Source organism: Armigeres subalbatus, chromosome 3 (genome assembly GCF_024139115.2).
Source record: "Armigeres subalbatus isolate Guangzhou_Male chromosome 3, GZ_Asu_2, whole genome shotgun sequence".
Lineage (NCBI taxonomy): Eukaryota > Metazoa > Arthropoda > Insecta > Diptera > Culicidae > Armigeres > Armigeres subalbatus.
Window position 1 is genome coordinate 96487258 of NC_085141.1, and position 13744 is coordinate 96501001.

Sequence of the window (13744 nt, forward strand, 5' to 3'; positions counted from 1 at the left end):
TTGTAATAAACATTTCGAAAATATTGAATAATTATCTCGAAAGCCAACCCAATTACGCTTAAAACAACATTTTTCGATCTCCATCATTTACAACCATGCGCCCTTCGTTTCCCAGAAATTAATCTCAACCAGAAACTAATAAAGTGATGATTTTGCAGCACGACCTGACGTACGCGGATCTGACGTCGATGGCCGGTGGCCAGGTGCAACCGAAACAGATGTATGTTAGCGCCACACTCGGCCGGCCGCGGCAGTCGGACATTAAACGAAGCGAGCCTACAATCTACGCCCAGGTAATTTGTTCGGTTTGACCATGTATGGTGGTTTTGTTTACGTTAGGATGGGGGAAAAATTAATCGAGATCTGCATGCATAAAAATTCTACGGGATTTATATAATGGTAATTGAAATCCGTACAACCACACATTCAGCCAACATTGAGCAACAAAATTGTGTTTTTTTAAATCATTCAATTTTTGATTCCATGTGTAATGCACAGTGCACACATTCTCACAAATGTATTAAAATTGAGAGAAGTGGAGACCAGAAAGATTGTTAGAGCCGGAATGTTGTAACAAACTTTGTCTGCTCATAATACAAATAAAAATCGAACAATGGGTAATATTTTAAACATAACCGCAAGTAGACGTAGGACTTGTATAAATGTAACGTTTACATTTTACTTTTGAATTCATGGGTTTTGATATTAGATTTTGATATTGGAAACGGACAACTTCCATGCTGTGTAGAATTATTAAAGTCCCAATTTCGTTGCTTTTTTGCTTACATGCCCCGGGTAGGGGCGAATAACAAGTTAATAACATAATATATTAAGCAGCTCAAAGGAGCAGCCCAATCGGGTTGTACGCAGAGGTGACGTTGAACTACGTAGCTGTATGTAATGTACAGGTTTTCGACTTTTCTGTTCGATGAGACCAAATCAAGCGTTTTTCAAGCCCAGGGTGAATCTGTTTTCGTTGTTTATCCTGTGCTCCTGAAATTGAGTGAGCATTACGAACCCTGGTGATGTATATTGACGTAGGACTTACGTCTTTCTTTACTATACTGGGTGTCATTTAGATTTTTGGAAATCGAGAGCGTTACGCTGAAAGGGAAGATTTCGAACGTTACTAGCGCCTTTATCTTTCGATGGATTTTGAAGATTTATATATCAATCGACTCGGACACTCAAGCAATTTGTTAATTTCATTAAAAAAAATAATTGAAAATTCTTGTCAAAGCCAATAAAAATTTCATATATAACCAGTACCGTGCATTCCTAACGCGGACATCAGAATGCAGAACGCCACGGGCCTTCGGGTCCACCGCAATATTTTCTTTGTGTATAAAAGAAGCTGTGCCTGCCGTGTGTCAGTCATTCCAGTTTGTTACAGCAGCGCGTACTGGTCACTTTTTGCTCGCCCATTTTTTGATGATTTTCACCAAGTAGGGGGGAAGATTGTAGCGATGTAGTTTGTACCCCAGACCATCATGCCATACATTGTCGAATGCTTTTTGGACATCGAGTAAGGCCAAGGCGGATGTGTGAGAGACATCCCAGCCAACAAATTGGTCCACATAATAAACTTTTATTTCTGTTAAGTGCACTCTTACCCGATATAAAATGATTGTATAAAATGCATAGATTCCCTCTATGTGAACAAAAGTGGAGGCCATATACGTACAAATTAGTGTTATGGTACAACGAAATATACGACGTATTCTGACTTCAATTGAATATATAAACAATCAAGATGTTTTTCTTCAGAGATCGCATATGCTCAGTCATACAGTTGCATAACAAGACTGTTACAACTTTGAAATCTAGAATGGAGAAATCAGCATGTATGCTTATATATAAGTCATATTATCAAAAAAGAATTAATTGTTATTGTATACGCAATAAAAAATATTTCTTAGATCAGATCTGAATTAAATCATCATGGAAAATGTTGTGGGCTTTAATGCATATATCTATATTCTAAACTTAACCTCCAGCTCCCAGTTTCGATGCTCGGACCTTCTCATTTATATTCTAGGACGCTATCCGTTCCTCCACGTTCACGCAGCTGTAAATCCATAATTTATACTTGATGGTAATATAGGAACTACGAATATAATCTGTAACAGACAACGCATTGCACTTTATATAACTTTATTTTGATGGTTGCATCAAGCAACATATACGATTTGACTGACACAAATACAATTTCATGTTACCGTTTGAACGATTCCTGAGTTATGAACTGCAATGTTTCCAATCTATGAGAATTGTCATAAAAAATCATTTTCAAAAACACTGCACCATAAATATTTTATTTTTTAATATTGCTTTGTATACTCCATGATGTTCTGAATTAAAACCTATAAAAAAGCTCAGGGTATAAGAACTGATAGTAAACATTGGGCTGAATTTCATTTTTCTGTTATTAGAAAATGCCTTACATTGTGTACGAGCTTGCATATAACTCACAGAAGTACTCGAATTCTAAACTTGTTTATCGTGGTGAGGTATCGCGAAGTTTTTTCTGGAGTGGTAAAATAGGAAGGAACAGGTAGTTTTTTTTCTGATTTAAAATTTTGTTATAATTTCACAAATATAAAGCAGTGTATGGATTAATTCTGCACTTGTTTGAACGGTTCTTGTTTTTATTTGCCATTCAGACTTTCAACAGTTTGGCTGAAATATTGGAATGATTTATAATAAAGAACAAACGATAACAATAATGTTGTGGAAAGGTTTATTTCCAAGTGTAAAAATTTGGCCATAAAGAGTGAAAAAATGGGAATGGGTATGGGATGTCATCTAATAAAAATGAAAGTGGATAAAATCGGAGACAGATAAAATCAGGATGTTATAAATCGGGTCTGTACTGTATATCTTTTTCGTATCGGGTTGGGAGTCCACTCTAAGCTATTAATCCTAGTGAATATCAGGCTCCTTCTTAGTGCTAACCAGTGGAATTCTGGCAACTTTGTTTGTTCCTGCTCATTCACTGAATGCTCAAAAATAAACAATTAATACGCTCTTTAATACACTAAGCGACAAATAAAAGTAAGTATTGTATTGAAAATCGTGCTAAAAATCAAAACTCCAAATAGCAGAGTTGAAATATATAATATACATGAAATTATTATTACAAAGGACTTTATAATCAAGTCTTAAATGCATTATAACTTCAGATAGAATTAAATACAATAGTAGAATTATTCGCGATATGTGATTCCGTTTTGAGTTTAAATTGCAATTTATACAACTAATGATATAGATTATAATTTGATCGTTAGTTTGCACTATATGTGACCTTTGTACAATTTCCCATGACTTTCGTTTGATTCATATATGATTGCGATTTGATCTGCGAACATATATGATTTTTTTTGTACATTCATATACGACTGCTGGTTTGCTGGGATGCTTGTTCCGTCTGAGGACGTTGGTAACTCGGGTCAGTTGGTGTATGGTTGATCGACCACGTCGGAAACCAAACTGCTCATCGCGCAAGATGTTATGTTGTTCGGCAGACTCGAGTAGACGGTCATAAATTGCTTTTTCAAACAGCTTGGATAACCTTGAGAGAAGACTGATGGGACGATGGCTTTTTGGAGAGGTAGGAACCTTCCCAGGCTTCCTGATGTGAATGACTTTCGCAGACTTCCAGGACGATGGGAAGTAGCTGAATCGCATACACTGATTAAAGATCAGCGAAAGGTGTTCAAAGAATGTGTTCCAGCTCGAGATTATGGATGCTGTCGAAGCCTGGGGCCTTCATGTTTTTCGATGATTTGATATAGGCCGTCAGTTCGCCAGCTTAGATCTCCAACTCCTCCGAAAAGTCGTTTGGAGTCAGGTGGATGTTGTTCGCATGCTCGCAAACGGCTGCTTCATGTGGACTGATGATGTTTTGTCCAAGATTGTGTGAGCTGACGAAATGGTGACCTATTTCCGCTGCCTTCTCTGCATGAGTTATCAAGCGATCCTTAGAGTTATTGTTGTCTAGTGGGATCAAAGGTGGAATGGCCCGAGACTTGGATTTTAGAATGTTAGTCAACTTCCAGAACGGCTTAGCACAGTCTGGGAGAGTGCGGATCTTATTTGAGAAATCGATATTTCTGAGGTCCACATTTCTGGCATGGATAATTTTAGTCATGCGATTGCACCGGGTCTTAAGCGCAGGCAGCCCAGTACGTTGGTACTGTCTGCGAGTGACATTTCGCAGACGGATCAAATCTTTGGTGAGTGTATCAATGGTCAGGGTGTTGCTTACAGGCCGGGCTTTTGGTACATTCTGCTCGCGGGCTTGGGAGAGCGCCTCCTAGATGGCGTGCAGCTGCGATGTTCTCGTCCACGCACCGTTGGAACCCCAGTCGACTTGGTGGTAGTTTCGCCGGGTTAGCTCGATCTAACTTCCGCCATCACCGGATAGTGGTCCGAGCTGAGTTCCTGGAAGACGACCGTCTGGGAGACGTGATCGTTCCACCCCCCTGAAATGAGATGTAGTTCTTGAAGCCGTCTACCGATTGGGTGGCGCTAGTGTAGCCTTTCCTATTTTAAGCTCCGTTCATACCGCCGCGAGAACATTGGCGATTGGCGCTTTGATGTTGCATGAAGAAGCAGAAAGGTGATAATCAAAAATATTCGCACGGGAAAACATACGAAGAAATTTTTGAAACTCTTCTTCAAAATTCTAGAAGCAATTTAATTAAAAACGGTAAGCAGTACGGGGTTTTACCGCGAAAATTTTCAAATGTCATCTTTCTGCTTCTTCTTCTTTATGCAACATCAAAGCGCCAATTAATCACGTCGAAAATCACGGAACATTGCAATACATCTCGTTGAATATAATTTAACAATGCAACACATGCCGCTTACGCATTCGATTGTTCTGACTTCGTGTGTTTATTGCTTATTCGGCAATGTTTACATCCAGCACCATGTTGCAGCACCATGTTTTTGGCTTCAGGCGAGTTGTTCGTGGATGACAGCCGTTTCATGGGGTTGGATCGTTCATGTTCGTGATGAAGATGTCGAGTGTTGCATGGGCCCCGGACCGTGTCAACCGGGTAGGGCTGTCAGGGCTCAGGATGGTGTAGTGGCCCTCCAGCTCGTCGTTGGACCATACGACTCCGTTCCGGTTTGAGACGGTGTTTCCCCACGATTGGTGCTTTGCGTTCAGATCTCCAGCGACGATGAACTGCCCCTGCCGCCGAGTGAGCTACACTATATCCCTTCGTAGTTCTGCCGACGGGCCGTCGTCAACTTTGGCTTGTGTGGGACAGTAAGCCACGATGAACGTGACGACTCCGACGGATGTGGTGACTTCCACTCCAATGGCTTCGATGATTTTGAGCTTGAAATCCGGCAGCAGGCGGCAGGCGATGTTGCACCGCAAGGCGATTGCCACTCCCCCGCTGGAGCTTGTTCGCTTATCTTGCTGTTAGCGGAATCCTGGGGGAGGGAGCGGCGGACATTCACTGGTGGATGCGCTGGATGTTGCTTTGCTTGGCTTGACTTCCGGTGGGATCGAGCCAGCAGCAGCTGCAAGTCTTCTTTGCGGTTGCAGCGGCGGAAGGAACGGGATCGGCCGCCGCGGAAGCGGGATTGTCAGGAAGTTTCGTTCGTCGAGCAATGGGGGCGAGTCTCGTGCTGGACAGGCAGGCCTTCGTGGTGGCCCGATGCTTTCCCCACAGTTTGCACACTTGGGGTCAGCCTCTTCCATTTGCTCGCACTCGTCGATGCCGTGGTCTCTGCCGCACCGGGTGCATCGTGCGTTCATGAAGCAGTTTCGCGTGCCATGGCCGAAGCGGAGACAGTTCATGCACAGGCTTGTACTTTGTCCACTCGACGATAGTGCTGTTGATTGCCTTGATTTGCTTGAGGTCCTTCCTCGTGGTAATACCGTGATCCAGGTGCACCAGGTAGAGCTGATCACGGTAGGCCAGGAAAGTGTCACGCCGGCGAATTTTGTAAATGTTGGTCGGCTTCAGACCACTTTCCTCCAGATCTTCCTTCAGCTCCTTTTCGTCTATTTCGTCGAGGCCACGAAGCACGTCTTTGATAGGTTTGCTGCCGGGGACGTCGTGGGTGTAAAACTGAAACCGTTTTGCATTCAGGTACTCCAGCACCTTGTCGAAGTGAGACCTTCCCTCGGTAATTAACTTCACACCTTCGACGCATAGTCGAAAAGTGCACTTCAGGCCTCGGGCGATCAGTTTCCGGTGTTCGTCCCCTTTCACGAAAATCGACGGGCACTTCTCCTTACGCTCTGGTGATTTATCGTGGAACAGAGGCTGTTGCTTCTTCCGTTTTTTCGTGGTACCCAGCCAAATCGGGAGCAACCTCCTCTTTCTGGACGCTTTCGCGTTTTATTCGCGACCGATTTGGCCGAAGCTAAAACGTAAACACAGCGAACTGGAATGATGAAGTAATTCCTTTAGCCCCGAGTGCACATTATACATATTTACACCCATATTCTAATAATAAAAGGAAAACACTTAAAGTATTTAACGGAGGAACGATGCTGGGTCATTAGAGAGAAGGCGGTCAGTCCCAAAGGTCATTTGGCCACAGTCGTTAGGCCGAATGAGAAGCGAGAAGAGATATGTGAGAAGTGAGTAGCAATAAGCGAGAAGGGAAAAGTAAGAAGTAAGAAGCGAGAAGTGTGAAGTGAGAAGCGAGAAGTGAGGAAGAGAGAAGTAAGAAGTGAGAAGTGAGAAGTGAGAGGTGAGAACTTCTTCTTCTTCTTATTGGCATTACATCCTCACACTGGGACAGAGCCGCCTCGCAGCTTAGTGTTCATTAAGCACTTCCACAGTTATTAACTGCGAGGATTCTAAGCCAAGTTACCATTTTTGCATTCGTATATCATGAGGCTAACACGATGATACCTTTATGCCCAGGGAAGTCGAGACAATTTTCAATCCGAAAATTGCCTAGACCGGCACCGGGAATCGAACCCAGTCACCCTCAGCATGGTCTTGCTTTGTAGCCACGCGTCTTACCGCACGGCTAAGGAGGGTGAGAAGCAAGAAGTGAATAGTGAGAAGTGAGATGTGAGGGGTGACAAGTGAGAATTGAGAAGTGATGTGTGAGAAGTGAGAAGTGATAAGTAAGAAATGAGAAGTAATTTATGAGAAGTGAGAAGCAAGAAGGGAGAAGTGAGGAGTGTGAAGCGAGAAGAATTCAGAAGTATGGAAGGAGAAATGAGAAGTAACAAGTAAGAGCTGAGAAGTGACTAGTGAGAAGTGAGTAATGAGATAAACATGAGAGATGGGAGGAGTGAGAAGCGAGAAGTTATAAGTGAAAAGCGAAAAAAGAGAAGTGAGAAGCGATAAGTGAGAAGTGACAAATGAGAAATTAGATACGATAAGTGAGATTAAGATGAAAGAAGTGAGAAGCGAGAAGAGAGAAGTAGGAAATACGAAGAGAAAAATGAGAAGTTTGAAGTAAGTAGTGTAAAGTGAGGAGTAAGGAGTAAGAAGTGAATAGTGAGAAGTAAGAACTGAGAAGTGAGAAACGAGTGGTGTGAAACGAGAAGCGAGAAGGAAGAAGTAAAAAGTGGATGAGAAGATGTGCGAAGTGAGAAGTGAAAAGTGAGAAGTGAGAAATAGGAAGGGAGAAAAAAGAAGTAAGAAAACGGTAGCGAGAAGTGAAATGTGAGATTTGAAAAGTGTGAAGTAAAGAATTATATGCGGGTAGTGAAAAGTAAAATGTGAGCAGTGGAAAGTGTTTTTGAAAAGTGAGAAGTGAGAAGTTAATAGTGAGAAGTGAGACGTGAGATGTAAGAAGTGAGAAACAAGAAGAGAGAAGTGAGAAGGTAGAAATGAGAAATTAGAAGTGAGAAGTAAGAAGTGAGAAGTGGGAAGTGAATAGTGAGAAGTGAGGAATGAGATGGATATTTGAGATTTGAAAAATAACAAGTGAGAAACGATAAGTGATAAGTGAGAGCTGAGAAATGGGAAACTTAGAAGTGAGAAATTCGATACGAGAAGTGAGATGTAATATTTGAAAAGCGAGAAGTGAGAAACGAGAAGTGATAAGTGAGAGTCGAGAAGTGGGTTGGAAGCGACAAATTCGAAGTGAGATTTAGAAGTGAGAAATTCAATACGGGAAGTGAGATGTAAGATGTGAGAAGTGAGAAACGAGAAGTGATAAATGAGAGCCGAGAAGTTGGTTGGTTACCGAGAAGTTAGAAGGGAGAAGTGAGGTGTGTGATGTGAAAAGTGAGAAACGAAGAATTGAGAAGTGAGAAGTAAGAATCGATAAGTGAGAGGCAAGAAGTGAATAGTGAGAAGTGAGATGTAAAAAGTGAAAAAAATAGATAAAGAGAGATATGAGAAGTGAGAAGTGTACCACGCGGATTTGACGCCACACGTTCCATTGCTTGGATTGCAATCGTGACGTTATGCTCGTTTGGCTACACTAAGGGGCCGTACACATATTACGTAAGCACTTTAAGGGGGAGGCGGGGTCCGTCATCTTCTTTTAAAAAATTATGTGTATGAAAAAAATCTTACATGGAGGGACCCCCCGTCAAAAAAGGCAGAAAAAATGCTTACCTAATATGTGTACGACCCCTAATTGAAAGTTCATTTGGCTACACTCGTCTTCGCCTCAACTCGTCTATACTTTTCGATTTGGGTACAATATTTAGATAACTACCCCAGATGCGGGTGTTTGTCTAAAAACTTGATAACATTATCGAGTTTGCAAGCGGAAGGCAGAACATCAGTAAAGAACTGAAACACAACCTGCTGGTGCACCGCCATGCTGTTCGAGTCATAAGACAAGAACAGGACGCTTTTATTAGCCACCCGAGGGAAGCGAGAAGGTGGACAAACGTGCCACAACTGGGGCTTTCTGCTTCGTTGGAAGATCGAATATGGCCGAAGAGGCGATTGATTTCGCCCTGAAGGCCAACGAGGAAAAGACTGCGCCTAACTAAAAACAGCTCAGGCAGCAAACCGGCGAAGATGCTCAGAGCAAAGCCAAACGTTGTCTTTACGGAGCACATCGGGCTGTAGCGGAGCCCGAAGGGCGTTGACCCGAGAAGGCGACTTCTCAGCCCAAAAAGCGAAAGGCACAAACCAGACGCAAGTCGCCAGGCCGCAAGAAGGTACCTGCCGACAAGTGACCGAAAATCCTTGGCAGCTGGTCAGTAGCTCAAAGCGGAAATCAATCGAAAAGCTTTCGGCGCTGGAACAGGACGTGCGAAGCGTCAGACGCACCAAGACTGGTGAAATGATCTTTGTGCTGAAACGTAGAGCGCAAGCTATCGGGATGACAGGCCCAAAGAGATCTTGGGTGACGGCGCCAAGGTGAGGTCGTTGGGGACGGAAGTGAACTTCCAGTGCAAGCAACTGGACGAGGTCACGAACGCGGACGACGTCGTCTCTGCCGTCAGAGAGCAGTGCGGTACAAAGGTCGTTCATTTGGCACGCTTACTCAAGGAACGTCTTGGATGGCCAAGAAGTTGTTCTTTTTACGCATTCTATTCTATGTACCACAAAGAGCATGCACCATATTTGAAATAGGTCGACATACTTTTGGTTACGCGTGTAGATCAAAAGGCCTTACTCCAGGAATTTCTTGGATGGCCGAGAATTATGCTTTGTACATATTCTATTCTATGTAGCACAAAGAGAATGCACCATATTTGAAACAGGTCGATAGACCTTTGTTTACGCGTAAAAATAGCGAAAACCCGATTTTTTTACGCGGTTTTCGGGATTTACGCGATTTTTGGGATTTACGCGGACTTTTTCAAAAGTTTTTTTACGCTATTTTTTCCAAAAGGTTAAGAAACCCTTGAAAACCACAAAAAAATCGATTTTTAGTGAAATCGTTTTTTAGGCGGTTTTTTACGCGACTCCAGTGACAAGTGTTTCTGCTAAAGTTTTTTTCACACATAGGATCAATTTGCTTTCCTTTGATTCTCATAAATTTCAACGTTTTTTTCTATACTTATTCTTATTATTTTCATACATTCTCTTAAATTATCACAGACTTCCATATATTTCAAATAATCTCGCAAAAACATTTATAATCAATCATCTTGTCATAAACAATTTACCTAACCAAATGACAATTATTGATCTTAACTTTCAGAAACATTGGGTGCTTATATTTAATTTGTTTGAACGAAGATTCTGAAGCAGCATCACACTACAAGGTCTTATATAACTACAATTTATTATTTCAGAAATATGCTGCAGATTGCAAAATCAATGCAATTGTTTTGTCAAAATCTATTTATCCATAATACATTCAAGAACAAAACATCACCTTTTACAATATCAATACCAATACAAATATAATATTTACGCTTTTTCGCCAAGAAAAGCACCCATGGGTTATCCAAACTCCAACTTCAGATACCTATGAAGGTCGAGCGAGTTCTCCGCATCTTCTTGAGTAGGTATCTAATCAACACTTCCCACCCAAATCCCCACTGATCGTAAGGACCTGGCTAGGTGTTGAACAAAGGGATCGATGAATGAAAAACATGCCAAGCCCCAAGCTGTTTTTCTGGCGCATCTAACAGCCAACCCAGGATAGTGTGCGGTCAGATATGCTATGCTATACGATTGGTTGCGTGGTGTCCACTACCGCAGTTAACACACTTGGCTACCGCCACATCTTCAATGCATGGGGCAGTTTTTCATGTCGTGCTCCTGTGTTCAAATAGCGCATTGAGGCTTCACACCGCATGAACTGGGTGGCATCCTTATTTGCCCACGATACGCTTTCTAGGAGACGATGATGTCATGAATGACTTTTGCTGCCTTCAGGCCTCCGAGAGTCCGAGGGTCACTGAGCCTTTTTTGAAGGGGACCAAGTACAAGCAATCACGCCACGGTACTCTTTTTGCTTATCGTGCCGCGACATTGGAAACACCGCCAGCGGGTGCAGTTTGTAGCGCCATTCCAGGTCTTCCTTGACTTCCTCAGCGTCCATTACAGGTAGGCCGTGGATGACTGCCTTCAAGGGTTTTTTCCGACGGCATATCGAACGTGGAAAACTTCATCCTTGTTTTGCTCAGATGGGTTTTAGCTTTATAGTTATCTTCTTTTGAGAAGACGACTACTTTGATGCCAATGCGGCAGAGCTTGTATGCAGGCTTGATGGTGATTGCATTCATAGTAGGGGAACGGTTCGCCACTTCATCTCATAGTTCCTATTTCCATCCCATCAAAAACAGAGAAATGGAAAGGAATTTGGTTTGTTTATTATTTTTGTGATTTTTTTCAGCAGTGAGCACGCATGTTGACAAAAAGAAGCGACGAATTTGGTGCCGTATTTCTTTGTTTAGCGATGAGATGGATATATGTACAGTGAGATTGAGATCGGAGCAGTTCCCCTACATAGCTTGTAATTTGCCAAGGATGACACAGATTTCACCATTAGCGGAGGGATTTTTGTGCTTGGCACATGCTGTTTTGCTGTTGCTGGTCATTTGGATCGTCACCAAAATCGCCCACATCACTATCGTTGATGGCTGTGCCGCTGTGCCGATTATTTGAGAGGATCGTTTCCTGATAAAATGCTTCGTCGAACCTTCGCTGTTTCTTCGTAATCACTTCAGGAGTGCTGGTGTCGTGTCGACTGGCAGTGGGCCAGCCTTTTTGCGCCGGTGAAGCATTCCCAACCGACTATTTCAAACAAAACAAACGCGAAAACTGAACACGATATAAGCTAACATCTGCATGGTGCAGAGTGTGAAAACCAAAACTAGAGAAAAAAAATTATCACGTCCGCACGTTGGACGCATATTTTACTTTTGAGATCCTCATCTACAATGCTACCAGAAATCATGAAGAAGAGTGGGCCTTAATTCCAATCTTAGACAAAAAATAATAAAAGCATGAGGATTACTACTCCTGGCCTCGCTCATCTACACCGTAACTAGGGAGAGGAAGAAAGTGTTGATGTGGTACTTTCTTAACGAGAGGCCAACCCTTATAAGTACTACGGAGCTCAGGTCAGGATTTGCCTGTAGCTGGGAATGTAGCCGTGGTAGGTTTTACCCCGTAACACACCACGTAATGGTGTCTACCTAGCGTTACGGGTCTCATCGCTACAATCTATAACGAGGCGGCCGAATATTCAAAAATATCAAAGTTTGTTTGTTGTTTGTTGCGATCAAAAATAAGCAGAGGAGTAGATTTAGTATAAAATGTCGATTTATGAAAATTAAAAATACTTGTTTGGGTACAATCGGGAACAAGCATTATTTTACACTTTTCTTTTATTTTCTCTTCTTCTCATAACTATCTTACATCCGTCTATTAATTTTATTAATTTAGTCAGGTTAAGTGGCCCTTCAAGCTCATATACTGGCCGGCATAATAAAGCGCCCACTTGCCGTTTTCCATACAAAATGGTAAACTTCGCAGCTCTTTATCTGGGTTTTAAGTAGATTAAAATATAAAAATACATAAAACATCGCTTAAGTTGTTCAATCCAATCGGACAATAAACTAAGAACCTTGCAGAAGAATCATCAATAATCAAAAGAGGCCCGTTCTTTCGACTCATCGCCAGAGGAAAGCTGTTGCTAACAACTATATTACTTTGTGTACGGACAAGTAGAGTGGTTTCGATCGATTCGCTTTTTCAAACATCAAGCATCCCTGGGGATAATAAATGGAGCCGGCTACGTACTCGAATTTGGCAACAAAGAACCATTCCAAAGCTGGCGAGTTTTGTTACCTTCCATTGTAGGCTCGAATGAAGCTTACCCCATCCATTCATTATTGATTGCAATCGAAACAATTTGTTGTTCATTGGAGCTCGGTGTGTCTGTGTTCGGTCCTTTGTGCGGGATTTTATTTGAAATCCATTTGATTGCTAAATTTCCGAAAAGCTCTGTACAATCCGGTTGAGAAAAAGCTGCAGTTCTCGACGCTCGCAGTGGTCGGTGTTTAGATTTTCTACTAAAATATTTATTTCCATCTGTTTTTCCTTTTGCCACTGCGCTGCTAACCCCAAAACGATGACGCTTTTATGGCCAACACTAAAAACAAACTACCTCGATGTGACCACCCCTTGGTGCTCGTTTCGGATCCGATGAACGCGGCGCACGCAAACAACAAATCGACGCTACCCACCCGACGTTGGATGATCCTCTCTCTTCGCCGTGGGTTCCGGACGGCACTCAATGAAATAAAATAAAACACATTCCAGATTGATTTGGCACACCATCCATCAGTACATACAACAAATTTGGTTTATACAAACACCCGGGCCGGTATCCCGATTCCGCACACCGGCCAACAGCATCCAGCCTCGGGGATGATGCTGCCGCCACCGCCACCCACCTCGGCAGCCTCCCTCACGGAACGATTCCCTCCGCCGCCGCTGTTTGCCGGCCACCACGTCCCCGTCAGCAAAAATCCGTCGATATGTTCCAACGAAGCGGTAAGTAAAACTGCTTTCATTCCTAAATGCACCTACGTTTGGATATTTCGAAAATGTACGTGGGCCATCTCACCGCCCTGGTCCAATTACCAACTGCATTCTGTGAAATACGGTTGATAGCTAATCCCTTAATGTGTGAGAAGCTATGTTAGACGGGATGGTGTAACTTTTTGAGCGTGGAAAGTGCAATTTTCATTAATATTGTTGTTTATATAGAGGACATTGATTGAAACGTGTATATTTCTTATTACAATTAATTCTGTATGTGTATGTAATGCATAAGTCTGTTGATTCAGTTGATGGAATTTTGGAGTCAGAAAACCCTA

The 13744-nt window shown here is 42.5% G+C and overlaps 1 protein-coding gene across 1 annotated transcript in view; it reads left to right on the forward strand.

Moving 5' to 3' along the window:
• LOC134221816 (nephrin) overlaps positions 1-13744 on the forward strand; it is a 368748-nt gene that overhangs the window by 331643 nt on the left and 23361 nt on the right. Inside the window, exons 16-17 of the mRNA XM_062700993.1 lie at positions 159-293; positions 13185-13418. Coding sequence (XP_062556977.1) covers positions 159-293; positions 13185-13418 — 369 coding nt within the window. The remainder of the gene's footprint in view (positions 1-158; positions 294-13184; positions 13419-13744) is intronic.